This window comes from Procambarus clarkii, chromosome 15 (genome assembly GCF_040958095.1).
Source record: "Procambarus clarkii isolate CNS0578487 chromosome 15, FALCON_Pclarkii_2.0, whole genome shotgun sequence".
NCBI classification, from domain to species: Eukaryota; Metazoa; Arthropoda; class Malacostraca; order Decapoda; family Cambaridae; genus Procambarus; species Procambarus clarkii.
In genome coordinates, this window is record NC_091164.1 from 1,877,467 (window position 1) to 1,896,466 (window position 19,000).

The following is a 19,000-nucleotide window of genomic DNA, read 5'->3' on the forward strand; positions in this document are numbered from 1 at the left end:
ATAAACGTGTGTGTGTGTGTGTGTGTGTGTGTGTGTGTGTGTGTGTGTGTGTGTGTGTGTGTAGGCCAGCACGTGGACCAGCCACTACTTGGCACCTACTTGTTGAGCGTGTCGCCGCTTGCTGACGGGAGAACTTGGCGCCTAGGAAGATCTTACGCACAAGCTCTTGACACGGCCGAGGGGCAGATAATCCCTGGCATGACTTCGCGTCGTAACTCGACGCTCTCGTTAGTGTGACATCCCCGGACAAGGGTACTGGCGCAGCATCAGGAGGCCCTCGTTGGTAGTTGTTGCCACGTCGCTGTGTCGTGCGGTGTTTCGTTGGTGGTGTTAGTGTGTCACAAGGTGCTACACTGGTGCGGTCACTCGGGCACAAACGCTGTCGTAATCCGTGTGGCATGATCATGTTGCTTGGCATTTGCTTCTTTATCGTTAAATTTCGTGACGGCATGATTTGTGTGGCACTATGCCACAGATATGTGCCTTCTGGGGTCATAGTGTACAGTATATGCCCCATATTTACGTCCGTCCGTAAGACACTCAGTTGCCCATAATACACTATCCTCACAGTCTTCTATAACTCCCGTCCTCACGCCTGTCTGTAAATCCTTATCCTCTCATAGTTATTTCATCCTCGAATACTCACACTTGCTTGAACCCTCCAGTCCTTCTCTCTCTCTCTCTCTCTCTCTCTCTCTCTCTCTCTCTCTCTCTCTCTCTCTCTCTCTCTCTCTCTCTCTCTCTCTCTCTCTCTCTCTCTCCTCTCCACAACCTTTTCATCTCTCCCTCCTAACTCATCATTCCGTTCCAACAGTGGAATGAAAACTTCCAATGGAAATGAAAATATGAGATTCAGTAATATTGTGCGAATACCGTGATACATGATGAATACGTGATAAATTGTGAATTCTGTGATGCATATAGTGACAATAGTGATATATTGCGAATAAAGTGATGTAGAGTGAAGTTGTTAATATAAAGTGTGTGTAAGGACAGGCACAGGATGGGAGGCAGGTAGCCATTCCCGGGTAGAGTGCAGGTCACCTCAAACAAGATTCGGCTGATAAAAGAATTGCGAAGCAGAACTTAGCAGGGCGAGGCAGCCGCGTCTAGTCTGCTGACTTGGCAAACCACGGCAGAAACTGTGCTTAAACAAGGAGGACTTAGCAGGACTCGCCATGAGCGGCCGAAGACCCAATCTGCAAGACCTAACACGCCTTCTGACCGAGGGGCGGTTCCGCCAAGTCCGTTCCCAGGAAACATCTCCCAGGGTCCAGGCTAGCACAGGTGGACCCATCCACCAGGAGGTGAAGACTGGACCATCTGAGGCACCGCAACCACCCTCAGGCGGACAACATGACCTCCCGCAAACAACGTTGGTGGAGGCCGGTGGGGCGGACGTCCCGCGGTCACTAGAGGCTTCAAGCGTGTCTCATGGAGGTAATCAGCATACAGAGCCCGGGGGAGAGACCGTGGGGTCCCCGATTGATGAGTCCAACGGGGACCTGACGGAGTTCGTTCACGAGGTCGAGTTTCAGCACAATACCCTCCTGGGAAAGATGCAGCTCCTGAGAGAGGCTTTGGCGAAGCAGCTCGCGCCCACAGGTAATGTCAGTTTTTTCTTTGCATGAATATTCCTGCGCTGGCCCTAAGCTTCTGGCTGGCCCGCTAATGATATCGGTTATTTTCATGTTATTTTTTCACATACATTTTGTAGAATATTATTTTTTTCCTAAACCTAATTATTCATTGCATGCATCATTGGTTTCTATACGTGTTGTTTGGTATAAATCCAGTTACCTATTTTCATAATACGAACTCTTACTATTATGTTCATAAACAGTTATTTTTGTTTACCTTTCGATCAAGGATGTCTAAAAAGCTAACAATGTCTAACCTTGTATATTTATGAGCTGAATCATCGTCATCTTCAGTCTTGAAGTATGTTGCAAGCCAGTTGCAGGATATTTTGGAACCATATTACACTGTTGGTAGGGGTGGCATAACGGGGTGCTTGCGTGGTGACTAGACATGCAGATCAGGCACACGGGTGCCTCAAACACGTCTTCAGTATATGAGCAGTAGACTAGTGGTATGATCTAGGAGGGTGATGACATATGAGACAACCATGAGAGACAAACATGTCTGATTTAGTGCATTAGACCTACAGTTGGCTGAGTAGGCTGAGGCTCGGTCCTGTTAACTGTTTGGTAAGAATAGATTTATCTTCATATTATAGACATTTCTACCCAAAACTGCCTGATAAGGAACTCTCTCTCTCTCTCTCTCTCTCTCTCTCTCTCTCTCTCTCTCTCTCTCTCTCTCTCTCTCTCTCTCTCTCTCTCTCTCTGGACCTCGCGGCCAAGCGGACAGGGCTCGAGGGTCGTAGTCCTAAGGGCCCTGGTTGGAACCCCGGCCGAGGAAGAAATAAATAAGCAGAGTTTCTTTCATCTGATACCCCTGTTCACCTAGCAATAAAGAGGTATCTGGGAGTTAAACAGCTGTTACGGGCTGCATCCTGTGTATATGTAGTAGATATGATTGAGAAAAATAGGTTGAGAGTCGGTGCATTAGACAACCGACGGCTAGAAAGGCAGAGTCCAAGAGCTAACAACTCAGTCCTGCAGGCACAAATAGTAAATACAAATAGTAAACACACATACTCGCACAACGACTAGTAGGCGGGGTATAAAGAGTTAGACGCCACACCCCCCCCCCCCCTTTAATCACTGAGAGGTAAGTACATATATGAAGTCAATCAGCCCGGTAGACAGAATGAAGAACAGCAAACACGACCCCTGGCGCCGAACGCTGCATCCGAAGTCCAGTTTTTACCCCCCTGAACGTCTGGACCGGTAACCTGCTCCCTACTTCCAGCTTGTAGCTTCTATCATACAGCTTGCAGCTTCCAGCATCCAGCTTGTAGCTTCTATCATACAGCTTGCAGCTTCCAGCATCCAATCCAGTTTGCGGTTTCCAGGGATCATAGTTTCCACCTCTTGCAGATGTTAGACTTGCTCTCATCACTTATTATTGACAGATTTATATACATTTTGCAGTAGAGAATAGTCAAAGAAATTATGTAATATAACTATTAATAATAATTACAGTATATATTTTAATGCAGTAATAAGTTTAATAGTAATAATCGTATGTCAACAAATTGTTCACACACACACACACACACACACACACACACACACACACACACACACACACACACACACACACACACACACACACACACACACAGGAATCTGTACACCTGTTGATTGACGGTTGAGAGGCGGGACCAAAGAGCCAGAGCTCAACCCCCGCAAACACAACTAGGTGAGTACAACTAGGTGAATACACAGGGGAGCCGGCCGGCCGAGCGGACAGCACGCTGGACGCGTGATCCTGTGGTCCCGGGTTCGATCCCAGCCGCTGGCGAGAAATGATGGGCAGAGTTTCTTTCACTCTATGCCCCTGTTACCTAGCAGCAAATAGATACCTGGGAGTTAGTCAGCTGTCACGGGCTGCTTCCTGGTGTGTGTGTGTGTGTGTGTGTCTGTGTGTGAAGTGTGGGAATATATAGTAGTAGTAGAAGTAGTAGAAACAGTTGATAGACAGTTGAGAGAGGCGGGCCGAAAGAGCAGAGCTCAACCCCCGCAAGCACAGCTAGGTGAATATAACTAGGTGAGTACAGACACATACACACACACACACTATAACAATAAAGATGTCCCAATAGTGGACATCTTCAAGAGGAAACTAGACAGTTTCCTCCAAGACTAGACAGTTTCCTCCAAGGAGTGCCGGACCAACCGGGCTGTGGTGGGTATGTGGGCCTGCAACCCTGCGGGCCGCTGCAAGCAACAGCCTGGTGGACCAAACTCTCGCAAGTCAAGCCTGGCCCGAGGGCTTGGGGAATATCAGAACTTCCAGAACCCCATCAACCAGATAACTGAGAAAATCAATTGGAGCCACGAGAGGGGACTTGAACCTACAACCTTCCTGTCACCGACAGTGATCAGATTCCACTACCTATGGTTGTGGGGTAAGGCAGGGGACTTAAGTGGGTGCTGACGCTTACAGCAGGAAGAGGCACTTTTTGTCGGGGAGAATGAGTGAAGAGAAGTGTTGGTGTGTGTGCGATAGGAAGAAGAGGAGGTTATTCTGCTGATGGGAGGGTGGAAGTGATGAAGTGATGACATTGACATTGAAGTGATGACAGTTGTAGCAATGGAGGAGGTGGAGAGAATGGTTAACAATAATACTAGTAGGAATGTGAAGGTGGGAAGTGAAGACCCCTAGAGTTACGCGACAGATTTCTCGCTGCACAAATGCAGATGCACCGAAATGCGTTAATATAAAAGCTCCAAACATGCAGGTCTGATAGAGAAACCACAAATTATCGGAAGCCTGAAAGCATTAGTATAATATGTTATTTGTTTAGATACGATACAGATATAACATATATATATATATATATATATATATATATATATATATATATATATATATATATATATATATATATATATATATATATGGACAGCGCAAAGCGTCCACCAGTGTGACATAGTAATGCCAGGATCAGGTTGAGTTACAGTTATCTGTGGTAAATGGCTGAAAATGACGAATTTCTCCATCCTGAGCACCTTGTGTAAGCTGTGAGAGAGTAGCTGATTCATTATCTCGCACATTTCATTATTTAATGCCTAGTCATTAGACTCTTCAGCCTTGCCGGTATGGACATATGCAATTATTTTTTCCACTCGTGTCCTTGAAGATATCCTGATAATGCAGATTACTGATAACCAACCTGCGAGATGGGGTTATTGTATCACAAAGTTAGTTCTTGATACAAACTATGTAACAGTATTAAATATAATCTCGTTTCGCCGGTTAACGTCTTGCATTTTAGGCAAGTCTCCCCTTTAATACCAAAAGAAAACGGGATTCATCACTGAGGCTTATTAACTTGCCCGTTTTCTCATTACCATTCCGTAAAAAATGCAGCGGTTTTGACTAAGAGCTTTAGAATAGAACCTAGGCACCCCACCTAACCTCCAGGGGCCTACTGATATAATCAGTAGGCCCCGGGAGAGGCCTACTTAGAAATGGATAGATAATTATATAATAGATATGATAAAGAAAATATGGAGTCCATACCATAGACAGCCGACAGTTAGCAAGGCGGGGTCCAAGTACTAACAGCTCCATATTTCAGGCATAAAATAGTAACTACCAGTATACACACACTGTCCCTAGGACAGCAGGGGGAACTAAGAGTGTCCAGCAGTTAGTGATGAAGCCCCGTGACGCTGCTGGCCCTCTGCCTGTTTCCACCGGTTTGACTTATTATGTTGGGGGAGTCGATCTGACATTGTCGGCTCCACTCAAATGTTAGATGATTATTGTGTTTATACCGTGTTAATGGCCTCGTTACGGCGTCAGAGGAATGATTTAAAATGGCGCTTTTCTTTCAGATCCGGTTCTGAAACAAGCTGCAGTCTACTTGCTTGTTAATTATGTACCTGGCTTGAAGCCTAATGTTTTGTCATTACGCGTAAAGCCGTACAAATATCCGCATTATAATTATCTTTTGTTGGTCTTTGCAAATGTTATGGAGAGAACCCAACTTTAAGGGAATCCTAATCCGCGAGAATTGACTTTCCAAAAAAGGTTCCAGGAGAAGTTTTACTATTAATGCATTCAGGTGTGTCCAGCTCTCGTCCCTGGAGCACACCTCAACTGCCGCTGATGCATACTCAAGGGCTTCCCGTGTATACGTAATGAGGCGACGGGCACAAATGTCTTTCACAATCTCAATCCTTCGTTGAGGAGTGCAAGCGTGAGTACGTCCCCTCTCTCTCATGTTCATGAGTAGTGTTGAAGTGTGTCGTGTCTGCCAGCGAAGTTTGCGTCTCGTTAACGGCTACAAAGCATGATTTTCGTTTTAGTTTATGGATTTTCGTTGTTTGTTTGACTAGAGTAGTTTGTTTACGTTGTACACGTGAGCATGTGCTCGTTCTATTTTTGATCTCACTTATATTCGCGTTGCTGTGAATGGCGGCTTGTTATCATTTGTCTGAAGCCCCCAGACCGTGATTCCTGCCCTGAGTCTCAGGGAGCGGCGGAGGTGCTGACATTGGGAGAGGGGGAGGTGCTAAAGGTGGGAGGAGGGGAGGAAGTGCTAAAGCTGAGAGAGAGAGGTTCTTACACGGTGGGTGGGGGGGAGGTGGTTGATTGACATTGGAAGAGAGGTTGATATTTGGTAACAGGCGCTGTTGTTGAAGAGAGAGAGAGAGATAAATGAAAGACAAAGCAACAGTTATCCCAATCCTTTAAACTTCAGTTTTCCAGTAGACACGCGAATATAGTTACTATAGGTTTCTCTGATATTTTTGAGAGATTTCTGCACAGCTGAGAGTACAAACTTCTCTTCGGGACTTCACTATCGTCCCCGGGCCGCAGGGACGCTAAGCCTCGAAATTATCAAGATAACCTCAAGAGAAGAAAGATAACCAGTCACTTTCTACCCTCCGCTAGGTGGCCTGTTCTCCCCTACCTCAGCCTAGCGCGATGAAAAACTGCACTGCTTTAAAGGTTTAGAAAAAATCAGAGTAAGGATTACGGGCTATTCATGCCCGTGACACCTCTCGGGTGGCTTAATCTTCATCAATCAATTAATCAGTGTAAGGAGGAGGGGAAGACCATGGGAATACTCCAACGGGTATAATATATACTAGTACCAAGAATTAACTATTTACCAAATAAAGCAATCTTATTGAGCACAACAATTATAATTAAGGTGTCAGTGAATTAATCTGCTCCTCTAATAAAGGAACGTGCAATAGGCATCAGTCACCGACCGTTGTCGCTGATTGGTTGCCACAGGTAGGGAGAACGGTCGCTGATTGGTTGCCACACGTAGGGAGAACGGACGGTGATTGGTTGCTACAGGTTGGGAGAACGGACGGTAATTGGTTGCCACAGGTAGGGAGAACGGACGGTGATTGGTTGCCACAGGTAGGGAGAACGGACAGTGATTGGTTGCCACAGGTAGAGGGAACGGTCGGTGATTGGTTGCCACAGGTAGGGAGAACGGACGGTGATTGGTTGCCACACGTAGAGAGAACGGTCGCTGATTGGTTGGCACAGGTAGGGAGAACGGACGGTGATTGGTTGCCACACGTAGAGAGAACGGTCGCTGATTGGTTGGCACAGGTAGGGAGAACGGTCGCTGATTGGTTGCCACAGGTAAGGAGAACGGTTGGAGGAGGCAGAGTTTCCTAGAATAATGTGTGTGGAGGGAGGCGGCCGCCTGCATGTGCTCGACGCTTACCTCTCACTGGTGTAATGGATCACTTGTGGTGATACCAGGCAGGATGTACAGTCTTAAACAATGCTGCCGTTACCACTACCGCTCCTCCTATACCTCATCCTCATCCTTCTCTCATCATATTTATCCTCTGTTTTTCTCATCTTTTATCCTCATTATCTTTTTCCAATGCCTTCATCTCAATCTTCTCCTTCTTAACTTCGTTTTATTTTTTTCTCCCCCTCTCCTTTCTTGTTTTGTTTATCCCTCTCTACTCGTTATCCTTCTCAGTCTTCTTCACCTAGTCCGTCTATTACTTATTTCTCATCTTTATCACCCTTTTACTCCTTATCTGCTTTCTTCTCATTCTTCTCGTTCATTTTCTCCTTCACCTCCTTTCTCTTTTTCGTTCTTCAAGGTATTCTTTTGCTTCTCTACTGCCTTCTCTTCATCCTTATCGTTTTCTTTTTCCTCCTCGTTTTCATTTTTCTCCTGCAGGAAAACGATACAATAATACTAATAATTATACTAATTGGGATACCCAGCAGTGCACGGGTCTCTTTTTCTGACTCTTTCCCTCCCTTTTTTTCTCCCTCCCTCATATTCTCTCCCCTTCCATTCTCTCCCTTCCGTTCTCTCCCTGCAGATCTCCCTCTCTCCTGCTCTCTACGCGTCCAGCAAACGTCACCACCGTATTTTTACCATTTTTACTTTCATGCAACATTTGTAACAGTGTTGAGGTAACATTTTGTGCAATGAACAGCTAAAAATCTTGGTGAAACTCTATGGAAAACCAATTCCCTATTTCAAACTTTACAGGCTTTGTTGGTTGTCGCAATAGGAACCAGTCATACTTGAGGGGCATGGGGGTCGACCCTCTTTGACATTACTGATTCAATCACAAATCTTCATAGCAATTTACATGAAGTTTACCGCAAGCATCTGTTCTTCAACTAATGACGGGTAAATAGACATCTTTATAGATATAGACATAAAATATGTGTGTGTGTGTGTGTGTGTGTGTGTGTGTGTGTGTGTGTGTGTGTGTGTGTGTGTGTGAATATTCATAAGTGCACTTATGGGCAGTGCATTTCCTCTAATTAACTGGTCTTATGTGTGTGTGTGTGTATTTATCTGCGTGATTTGGTGTTGGTTTGTTTATATAAATATTCACAAACGTCCTTGAGTGAAGTACATCAAATAGCAAGAACCATTACTTGAATTCAACGGCGTTAGAGCATCTGAACTGTGCACAGCAGTGTTTTGTGCGCGCGCGCCTGTACACGCGTGAGGTGCTGAACAGAGCCACCCAATGTACAATGGCTCCCTGTCCCCACTGTTGATACCAGGGAGGAATCATGCCCTCCTCTCCCTTCCAACTCCTCCTCCTTCTCTTCTCCTTCCTTCTCTATCTCCTCCTCCTGCTCTTCCTCTTCCTCCTCCTCCTCCTCTTCTCCTTCTCTATCTCCTCCTCCTGCTCTTCCTCTTCCTCCTCATCCTCCTCTTCTCCTTCTCTATCTCCTCCTCCTGCTCTTCCTCTTCCTCCTCATCCTCCTCTTCTCCTTCCTTCTCTATCTCCTCCTCCTGCTCTTCCTCTTCCTTCTCTATCTCCTCCTCCTGCCCTTCCTCTTCCTCCTGGGCTATCATATTGCCTATCACCACTACCACAACAACAATCACAGTCACCACAACTGCTACAAAACACCACTTAAGGGCTAAAGGGGTAGGCCTATAAAGGCTACTCTGATAATTATATACACTTTAAGCTGAACACCGCTAAGGTTTGGTTGCTGGAACGTGATATGGGGAATGATTTTTGTCTTGGATTTTATGTTTTATTACGTCAGTTAGAGGTGTACACTGTTGACGTGCTCAGAGTACCCTTCCACACCTGCTGTATCTTCTTGTTTGAGGAGCTGTTCACTTGAGACAGTTAAGCAAGTCCCAGCTGTGTCTGGGTACAAGTGACAGGATGAACAACCCAGCAGGTTTTCTTCCTTTTGGGGAGTGTTGTACATGCTGCTATGGCGGTTTGTCCACTCACAAGATGAGTGGCGCTGCCCAATAAACTCGCCCTCTCGGAGCAAAATTAAAAAAAAATCTGTTGTTCTACACAGTACCTATAGCGACTGCAGACCGAATATACGAAATATGGACTGTTGTCCTGACTGTCTGCCCTACGTACAGTAGTTTGAAAGTGGAGTAATTATGGTTAACCTCAAAACTTTCTCGCCGCATTTATGTCATTGTAGACATCATTATACTGTGGCTGTAACAATGACTGTTCAGTTAGCTTGTATTTGTTTGTGCTATATTTGTTAGAGTATATGTGTTTTGTTCAGTTATTATGCATATGCACTACCCCACCATCCCATATGTTATTATGCACTACCAATCCCGTGAGCGGAAGTGGGAAAGGTTTCAGAGGCACATAATAGGCTCAGGAACTGAACCTCGAAGATCATTGAGCTGAGTAAACAAACAGTTTTGTGAAGCTAGTTACATAATGTATATATAAATGGTCTTTTATAGCTCAAATGGGTCAAGAAGTGGCCCATAACTCTCTTTATACAGAGCAACGTACATCTGTAGTGAGCCTATCACACAGTTACTAATCATACTCCACACACCGGTTCAGAGAGCGGTAGCTGTGAACTACTTAGACACTGGCCATGCAAGTCATTTCCAATGAAATACAAATTCGGCTGACAGAGTTTACATTTGCTAAGGTCTACGGCAGGCGATGCAAAGTACTTGCGACCGAGCCCTAAGCCTAGCAGTAGTAGCATATAGAGGGGTCTGTTAACCTTACTGGATGATATAAGTATGTGTATAATAGATAATAGAATGATGAGAGATCATTCTTGTGAATTTCACCTTGTCTCAAGAATACTAGAATTTGTTGCCTGTTCCCTGTTCATTACTGCTCTCAGCTGCTCTTCGGCAGCCCAAGTTGGTAAGCAGTTCACTCTTAAAACCACATGCTTTGGCCAGCTGTATTTGTTAGTGTTTTTGTTATATTTGAGAATTATAGTATATTTAGTTTGGGGTTTGATTTTCCTTAACAAAATGAATAATTTGGCGTTCTAGCTGCTGATGACAGTTTATTTCCAAGTTTTGGCTAAAATTCCGGAGTATTTGGTCACGGTTAAATACCACAAGACTTTATTCACTCAGTTACAATGATGAGACTAACTTCAGAGTAGAGTAAAATCAGTCTTTGGGAGTTATTCATAAAAAAAAATCCCAATTTCGGATATAGTTACACATTCAATTTTGTTCATACTATACTTATTCCTCCGTTAATATATTCCGTAATAACTTTTGGGACTTTATTACACTTATTTCAGAGAATTACTATCATATTTGTATTTGTTAGCAGGAGGCCCTTTGGGCGGTGTATGTATTGGTAAACATGGGGAGGACTGTCAATAACACAACACGGATGTAATCTATGGCTGTGCACCTGTAAAGTGTCTCGGCCACCACTCGTCAAATATTTGTCGTTTATCTGCTGTTCCTCCACACGGCCACACCTGCACACCTGCACACCTCCACACGGCCACACCTCCACACCTCCACACGGCCACACCTGCACACCTCCACACGGCCACACCTCCACACGACCACACCTCCACACACCTGACTGAACTGTTCAAGATAATTTGGCTCCCAGTTCAAGGGCAATGCTCAAGTATCTTTGTATTGGTCAGTAAAGGTAAACCGGCTTGTTTCAAGGACATTGACCCATTCTGTTTATCTAGTCTATGTGCAGATAAAGAATCGTCGGTGTTCTTTCTGATAAACCAGTGCCCTAAATACATATAATGCCGATTGCCATTAATCATCCTTTCCTTACTGTTACTGTTTCTCCACCTGAAGACAGCGGCGCATACCCGCTCCCACCCCCTACTCTCACTGCCCTGAGCCCACACTCCCTCCCAGATCCTCACACTCCCTCCCAGATCCCCACACTCCCTCCCTGAGCCCCACATCACCTCTCCTGAGTTTCTTCTGATCAATTTGCTGTTAGCAGTGTGTTAGAATATCACTCCTGGATTCAAATGCTTAAGGGGGAATAATGTGTTTTTATAGCTAGCAAGATAATACAAAGTGGTTCAACATCAGTCATATTTTGCATTCGTAATGTAATAGACTATTTGTAACTAAACTTAAAATTTGGTAATAATTATAAACCTTTGAGGTATCTCCAAACCCCCAAGCTGGTTTTGGAGGTTATTGTCTGGCAGCTTCATGTTTCTCACCGTTGGTACTCTGGAGTAACTTTTAATGTTGTCCCTCGCTGCCACATGTCAGGGCAGCTGTCAACAGCGGTGTGGTGCATTGTTGTACTGGAAATTGTACCAGTAGCTATAAATTTAATACCAAAATGGTTGTAGGTGGTAGTGGTGGTAGTAAAATAAAGTTCATTCCTTTCTCTACTTTCGTATCGACTGTGTAAAGAATGGAGCCTAGAGAGAGCCTTCTGATTTTCTGTCCTGGCATGGTACTTTCAAATAGTATTTAGCATATTATACGTCTCGGATAGTTAATGTTCCCAGCAAATAATCTTTGTATGGATGTTAAGTATTGTTACTTAATTTTTGTCTTGTATAACATTCTCGGTTTTTCCCCTTCAGCGTCATTATCTGCTACTTCAACTCCTGTCTTCTTCCTCATCTACCGTGTGCTGCTGTGTCTCCTCCTGCTGTTACCCCCCAACTCCCCCTTTACTCTCCTCCTCCTCCTCCGCTCCCACTGTCCGGGCCTGGGGCGGGTGTGGGTGTGCGTGTGTGTCGGGGTCAGTCATTCACAGGGCGGTGGTGGTAGCGGGTGAACTGGGTAGTTGTGCACCGAGTGTGTGTGTGTGGGTTTGGTGGGATTATGGGTGTGTGTTAGGGTATGGGTGCTTAGGGTGCGTGTGGATGTATGAGAGGTTAGGGTCGGTCGTTGCCTCCGTCCCGGTTCTGTACTAGTGGGCAACTCTCTCCAACCTCAAGTCTCTTGCACTGCTGCTGGGTGACACGCCCACCCACTCCCTCGCCCTCCGCCAGCGCTGGAATCTGTCTCTGAGTGCCCGTGACACGTGAATGTGCGCGATACAAACGCCTGAAGACAAAGGAGTTGTCCGGGAAAAGTGACGCTAAATACATACACGGGTTCAGAGTGGAAAAGTGAGGGCAGATAACGGCTCGCCAAGTCTTGCTTTCCCCGTGGTGCCTGTGCGTGCGTGTGTCTTGTTCTGACGCGGGGAAATTACCACAAGCTCTCGTGTTTGGGGTAACACAAGTGTCGTAATATCAAAAACATGGACTGTAAAATACTCTTTTAGGTAAAAGCTAAGTAAAAAAAATCTTTAAATAACAAAGAAAAATGGTTTACGCGAGTGAAAGGGGGGTTGAGCACGTGGGGTGAGAGTACGTGTGTGTGTGTGTGTGTGTGTGTGTGTGTGTGTGTGTGTGTGTGTGTGTGTGTGTGCTGGTATTAGTGCCGTGTGATCACCCATCAATCACCACGATGGAAAAGAAAAGGAAATTATTAAAAAAAAAATCTGATTTTGTAGTTCGTTTGCTTCTTGACAATAACAGCAAACACAAGATGGTGGTGATGATAATAATAATAATAATAATGATAATAATAATAATAATAATAATGATAATAATAATAATAATAATGATAATAATAATAATAATAATAATGATAATAATAATAAAACAGTGAATAACTATAAACATTGCAAATAAATAATAATAATAGGAATTTAAAGGTAAACTAAGATACAAAAAACAATTGTAAACAAAAAAAGACACCTCGATTATGCAATTCACCTGCGGTTCAGTGTTCAAGGCTAAGTGTGCTACAGTGTCTTGCTGAGTGTGTCTGCGGCCGTGTTGAGGAGCCTCGCGGAGCCTCTACTCTATGTATAGTGAAACCTCTTCGATATATAGAAAACGAAATTATAATTGTAAGTTGCATAGAAAGTTGAATCAAAGTTATAGGTAGAGAAAAAGTAAAGTTGAAGGTGATATAGTCAAAGTCAAAGAAGTCAAAATGGAAGTTGACAAAATTCCAAGTTGTGTAATGAAATTTTTTGGTTTAATAGAAAACAAATATTTTGTAATGTCACTCTTGATATTAAGTTAAGTTCCTGCGCATCCTGGAATCAAAATTAAAACGCTGTGACACAGAAAGACAAGTTTTGCGACACACGTGTGAAACGTGTTTGGAAAAGTAGAAATTGTTTTTTTTGTGAATGAATCTGAAAACAAAAATAATAATAATCTTCAATGAAAGACCTGAATGAAATTAGTGGATAACATAAGAATCACCTGCGTGAGATATAAACTGTTAAATAGAAACAAGGTCATTTGGCAGTCAGGAGAAATTGAGGCCAACACAAACAAAATGATTGACGTTAAAAAAAAATATATATATGTATCACTTTTTTGGGAACACAAAATACCAAGAAAATCAAAGGGAGTAATTACGAAAAATAACATCGAATAATAATAAATTTATCCAATTTTGTTCCGTGGTCTAGACTGATAAGAGAGATAAAGAACATGGCTGGTACACATCTATAACACAGAATACCTGTCTGTCGAGGTTGGGGCCAGACGCTTGGGGAAAGCCTCACTAAAGTTTGAATGGTGATTTGTGAGTGTCATAGGGTGTATGGTGAGTGTCGTAGGGTGTATGGCGAGTGTCATAGGGTGCATGGTGAGTGTCATAGGGTGTATGGTGAGTGTCATAGGGTGTATGGTGAGTGTCGTAGGGTGTATGGTAAGTGTCATAGGGTGCATGGTGAGTGTCGTAGGGTGTATGGTAAGTGTCATAGGGTGCATGGTGAGTGTCGTAGGGTGTATGGCGAGTGTCATAGGGTGCATGGTGAGTGTCGTAGGGTGTATGGCGAGTGTCATAGGGTGCATGGTGAGTGTCGTAGGGTGTATGGCGAGTGTCATAGGGTGCATGGTGAGTGTCATAGGGTGTATGGTGAGTGTCATAGGGTGTATGGTGAGTGTCGTAGGGTGTATGGTAAGTGTCATAGGGTGCATGGTGAGTGTCGTAGGGTGTATGGTGAGTGTCATAGGGTGTATGGTGAGTGTCGTAGGGTGTATGGTGAGTGTCATAGGGTGTATGGCGAGTGTCATAGGGTGTATGGCGAGTGTCATAGGGTGGTTGGGGTCGAGCACCATGCCTCTAAGAAGGATCGACTACCATTCCGAACACCAGCGACTCCTATGACGTATGATATGTGGGTTTAATTGTGCATTTATTTTATGGTTGTTATCGACGTTCAGTCAATATCAATAATGTTGAGTCACCGTCGCTAACGTTGATTGAATGTTACTCGAGCATATTTTGCCCACTGGCAGAAAGGACGGGAGGGAGACATCAAGGGAAAAAGAATGGGAGTGAGAGAGGTAGAGAAAACTGGAGAAAGAGAGAGAGGGGGTGAGAGAGCAGAGAGAATGGGATGGAGGGCGAGAGGTAGGGGATAACAGGAGAGAGAGAGAGAGAGAGAGACCCGGGCACCACCGGGTAATCTATCTAGTACAGTATACATAAACATTTTTATTGTTGCTAAATTTTTACCACTTAGCAAAAATCTTTAATCTCTTTGAGGGACGTGTTCATCCTGTTACAAAATATGTTTAATGAAAACTAACATTTATTAAGGGTCCTGGTAGTACTGTTGGGTTTGTTCTCGACGCACATTCAAGAATACCGGGTTCGAATTCCGGGCAGGACAGAAATGGTTGGGCACATTTCGTTTCAGCTAATGCCTCTGTTCACCTAGCTGTACGTAGGTACTCGAGAGTTCGTCAGCTTGTTGCATCCTGGGCTGAATCAGTAATTCGACCTTGGGAGGGGGGGGGGGGTAGGGGATACCTCGATAAAAGCCTAACGTGTATGAATACACTCTGGCTTCCTGTCCCCCGATACAATGAATTATTATTCATTATTATTACTCGCTATGTATAACGAATGATGTATAGCGCTATGTATAACAAACTGTGTGAAGATTTCCCTATCACGTGTGACCTTAGCTGTAGTAGTCTAGGGGGAATGCGTCAGCGAGTGCGTCTGACTTGCGTCAGCGTAATGTTTAGAGTCTGGCGGTGGGGATATAATTCACAACGTTTAAATGAGGTAATAGTGCCGAAATTTTTTGATTCTGTGTTTTTTAAGATAATTTAATGAAAAAATTAATACGCCTTATACAAAGTATTATTAAACGATATTTGTATTATCATTATTTCTACTTAAACTTAATGTTTATGGGCGTTTTAAACTAACGCCTAAGAAAACATTGAACACGATCACATACATGGCTTCGAACCAAACCGGTCACGAGCGTTAAAGAACAGTAGAGAAGACAGTTACAAGAGAGACAAAACGAAGCCCCGCCCGAGACAAGACGGTTCACATCAGTAAAAACTGTGAGAGAGCCTTTGTGTTGGTGCCCCAGGCGGCCAGGCTACTGCTGCTTCTTGTAACAGAATTACCCTGTGCCCTGCCACCCACCTACCTTACAACCACTTGGTGACGCCCACGGTGGCTTCTTCACTGTGTACGGGTCCTGTGTACTGTGTACACTTAACACAAAGCTCTTGACGATGGATTGTGGCTTGACTCTCTCACTGTTTAATCATTATTACTTCATAAAACAGGCGTGTAGAGGGAAGCACTGTGGGTGTTTACTATGAGGGCAGCAGCACTATAGACGTAAGATAATGTGACGTGCGGTGGTCTCATGACGGCTCGCGAAATCGTGAAAGCCAGGTTAAAACACAGTTCCTTGGATGGACTGTAGAGTGGCCGTAAACTGCCTCATGTAAAATTCGGAAAGAAAACCCCATATATAAAAATCTCAGTATCAGAGGTTTATAAAATCACTTTGCTATAAGGTTTAATTGGCATTATTACGTGAACTATATAGAGTTGATAAATGAAAAAATTAAAAGTTTAGTGTCAGAAATATGATTGATTTTATGTAAAATAAACACGTTACCATATGGAAACCTGTTATTTATGGCTGTTGGTGGGCTAATGATAGGTATTTGCAGCAACAGCAGACTCCCACGCTGCCCCTTCCATCCCACGCTGCCCCTCCCATCCCACGCTTCCCCTCCCATCCCACGCTGCCCCTTCCATCCCTCGCTGCCTCTACCATCCAAGCCATTCTCCTGAAGTGGTGGTACTTATAGTAACTATTTGGTGGATGTACCAATATGTAGTGATGGACCTCCAGTAAACTACTTTTTGTACTATTAACTTTATAGAATTAGGAAAAAAATTGTCAAAATCCAAACTTAAATATCCCTAGGCCTAGTATAGCACATATATGTACTATATTAGGCTAACATAGCGTGTATTAGGCTAGGATTGCTATGAGAGGAAACATCAAGTTAGATCTTGCATTTATGTTGCGATTAAAAAAGTTTCCGGTAATCTTTAAATTCAATAATACATTTTTTGTTAACACATTTAGGCACATTTACATCTGTGCAGCTACCCTAGATTATATGAAGGGGAGTACAGAGTGTGTCAAGAACCAGCTAAGTGATGCTAAAAATCCCCATCACACGGGATGGTTAGTCATGCAGGACCATGGGGTCAGTGGTCTGCACTGGCAAACTCTGGGTGCATTATGAGGATATCCTCAAGAACACTGACGTTAATAAAGTATAACAAAGCCCCACACACTGCTGCAAAATAATAAATTGACTTCAGCAAAATTCTTCAGTTGTAGAAGAGCTCAGAGAAAACAAATAAATGTTTTCTTTCAAAGAGGAATACTGAGAAGAAAATCGTGATGTTGATCCTCAATTTGAAGCCAAACTAGATGAGCTTTACATTGGACTCAACGTTCAGTAAACACTTAACACACACTTTAGGAAGGAGGAAAGTAATGACGTGTCTGTCCGTCCTGACCATGCGTCTAGTTTTAATTAAATAAATAAAATTGATTTCGTTAAACATCCATTTAATGTATTGCTATGGACTTTTTCTAGATCACTTGAGACGGCGAGACCTGAAATGTGATCAAACGGACTCATGTAGGCCTTAACGCTTTAGTGATTAACGCATTTGTAATTTGGCTGTTCTCGCAATCTAGTTTATATTTCTGGGAAATTTTGAGTAGTCAGGGATAAATGTATTTCTAAAAAAAAAGAGCTTCTGGGATTTGCTGGATGGCTGATTCAGTTTAGACAAATGGATATAATTCGTCTGTGAATTAATTCTTCAAGTGTCGGAGTGGACATGATGCCAGGCTAGGAGAAAGGAATGAGTGCGGATGAGGAACACCCAAGATACGTCTCTTACACTTCCTCCAATCACAGTTTAGTTTACCTAGGTTAGTATTTCCGTAGATCCCATAGTTTATAGAACAAGTCGCCGCTCCCATGTCGTGTCATGTGTGTGGGTTCATAAATAGCTACTATTCCTACCTTTACTTTTCCTAAGTAAAGGTATGATTCGGATTATTATGAGTGCGAAAATAATTTATGTGTGTATTTACTATTTATGGCTGCAGGATCGAGCTGTTAGCTCTTGGACTCTGCCCTTCTATCCGTCGGTTGTCTATTGATGTACTGACTTCCAACCTTTTTTTCCTGTTTCATATCTGCAATATACATTTATCTCTCTCTCACACACATTCCCAGAAAGGCAGTCCGTAGCAGCTGTTTAACTCTCAAGTACTTATATACTGCTAAGTGAATAGACCCATCAGGTGAAAGAAACCACGCATTTGTTTCTGTCTCGACCGTGAATCGAACCCGGCCCAAGCATCACAAGCACTGTCTTAGCTGCGAGGCCCGTGTGTGTGTGTGTTTATTCACCTAGTTGTATTCACCTAGTTGTGCTTGTGGGTTGAGCTCTGCTCTTTCGGTCTGCCTCTCAACTTTCGGTCCGCCCAACTCAATCAACTGTTACTAACTACTACTAACTATTTTTTTCTCACACGCACACAGGAAGCAGCCTGTAACAGCTGTCTAACTCCCAGGTACCTATTTACTGCTAAGTAACAGGGACATCAGGGTGAAAGAAACTGCCCATTTTTGTTTCCGCCGGTGACAGGAATCGAACCCCGGCCCACAGGACTACGTACCCAGCGTGCTGTCCACTCAGTCACCAGCGCCCCTAGTGTGTGTGTGTGTGTGTACTCAGCTAGTTGTATCATCTAATTGTGCTTGCGGGGGGTTGAGCTTTGGCTCTTTGGTCCCGCCTCTCAACCGTCAGTCAACTGATGTACAGATTCCTGAGCCTACTGGGCTCTATCATATCTACATTTGAAACTGTGTATGGCCTCCACCACATCACTTCCATTGTGTGTGTGTCGCTCTGCGTTTGTACGTGTGTTCATGCGTGCATGCATGTGTCCTGGCAGTATTGGAGTCAACTCGTCAGTGCGCGCCTCTGGTGCAGAGAGGGCGGAGGGCCAGTACATTGCTCGTCCTCGTGTCTGACGCAGTTCCTTTGCAATCCCAATAATTTCCTTTTTTGTATTCTCTTTACTATGCTTTTCATTTTATTGATCAATGCACATTTCTGCCTTGTGATGGTACTCTTGCCTCCAGCAACCCGACTGTCTAGTATTCGTCTGTCCATTAGTCTGACCGTCGTCAGTTGGACTATCTTGTGTGTATTCGTCCATTTTTCTAATGAATCGCCTGCTTATTA

The 19,000-nt window shown here is 43.9% G+C and overlaps 1 protein-coding gene across 1 annotated transcript in view; it reads left to right on the forward strand.

The window, feature by feature from the left end:
- Positions 1–970: 970 nt before the first annotated feature.
- LOC123759134 (dystrophin) overlaps positions 971–19,000 on the forward strand; it is a 379,967-nt gene continuing 361,937 nt past the window's right edge. The window contains 1 exon segment of the mRNA XM_069324819.1: positions 971–1,605. Within this exon segment, the coding sequence (XP_069180920.1) occupies positions 1,179–1,605 (427 nt within the window). The 5' untranslated portion in view covers positions 971–1,178.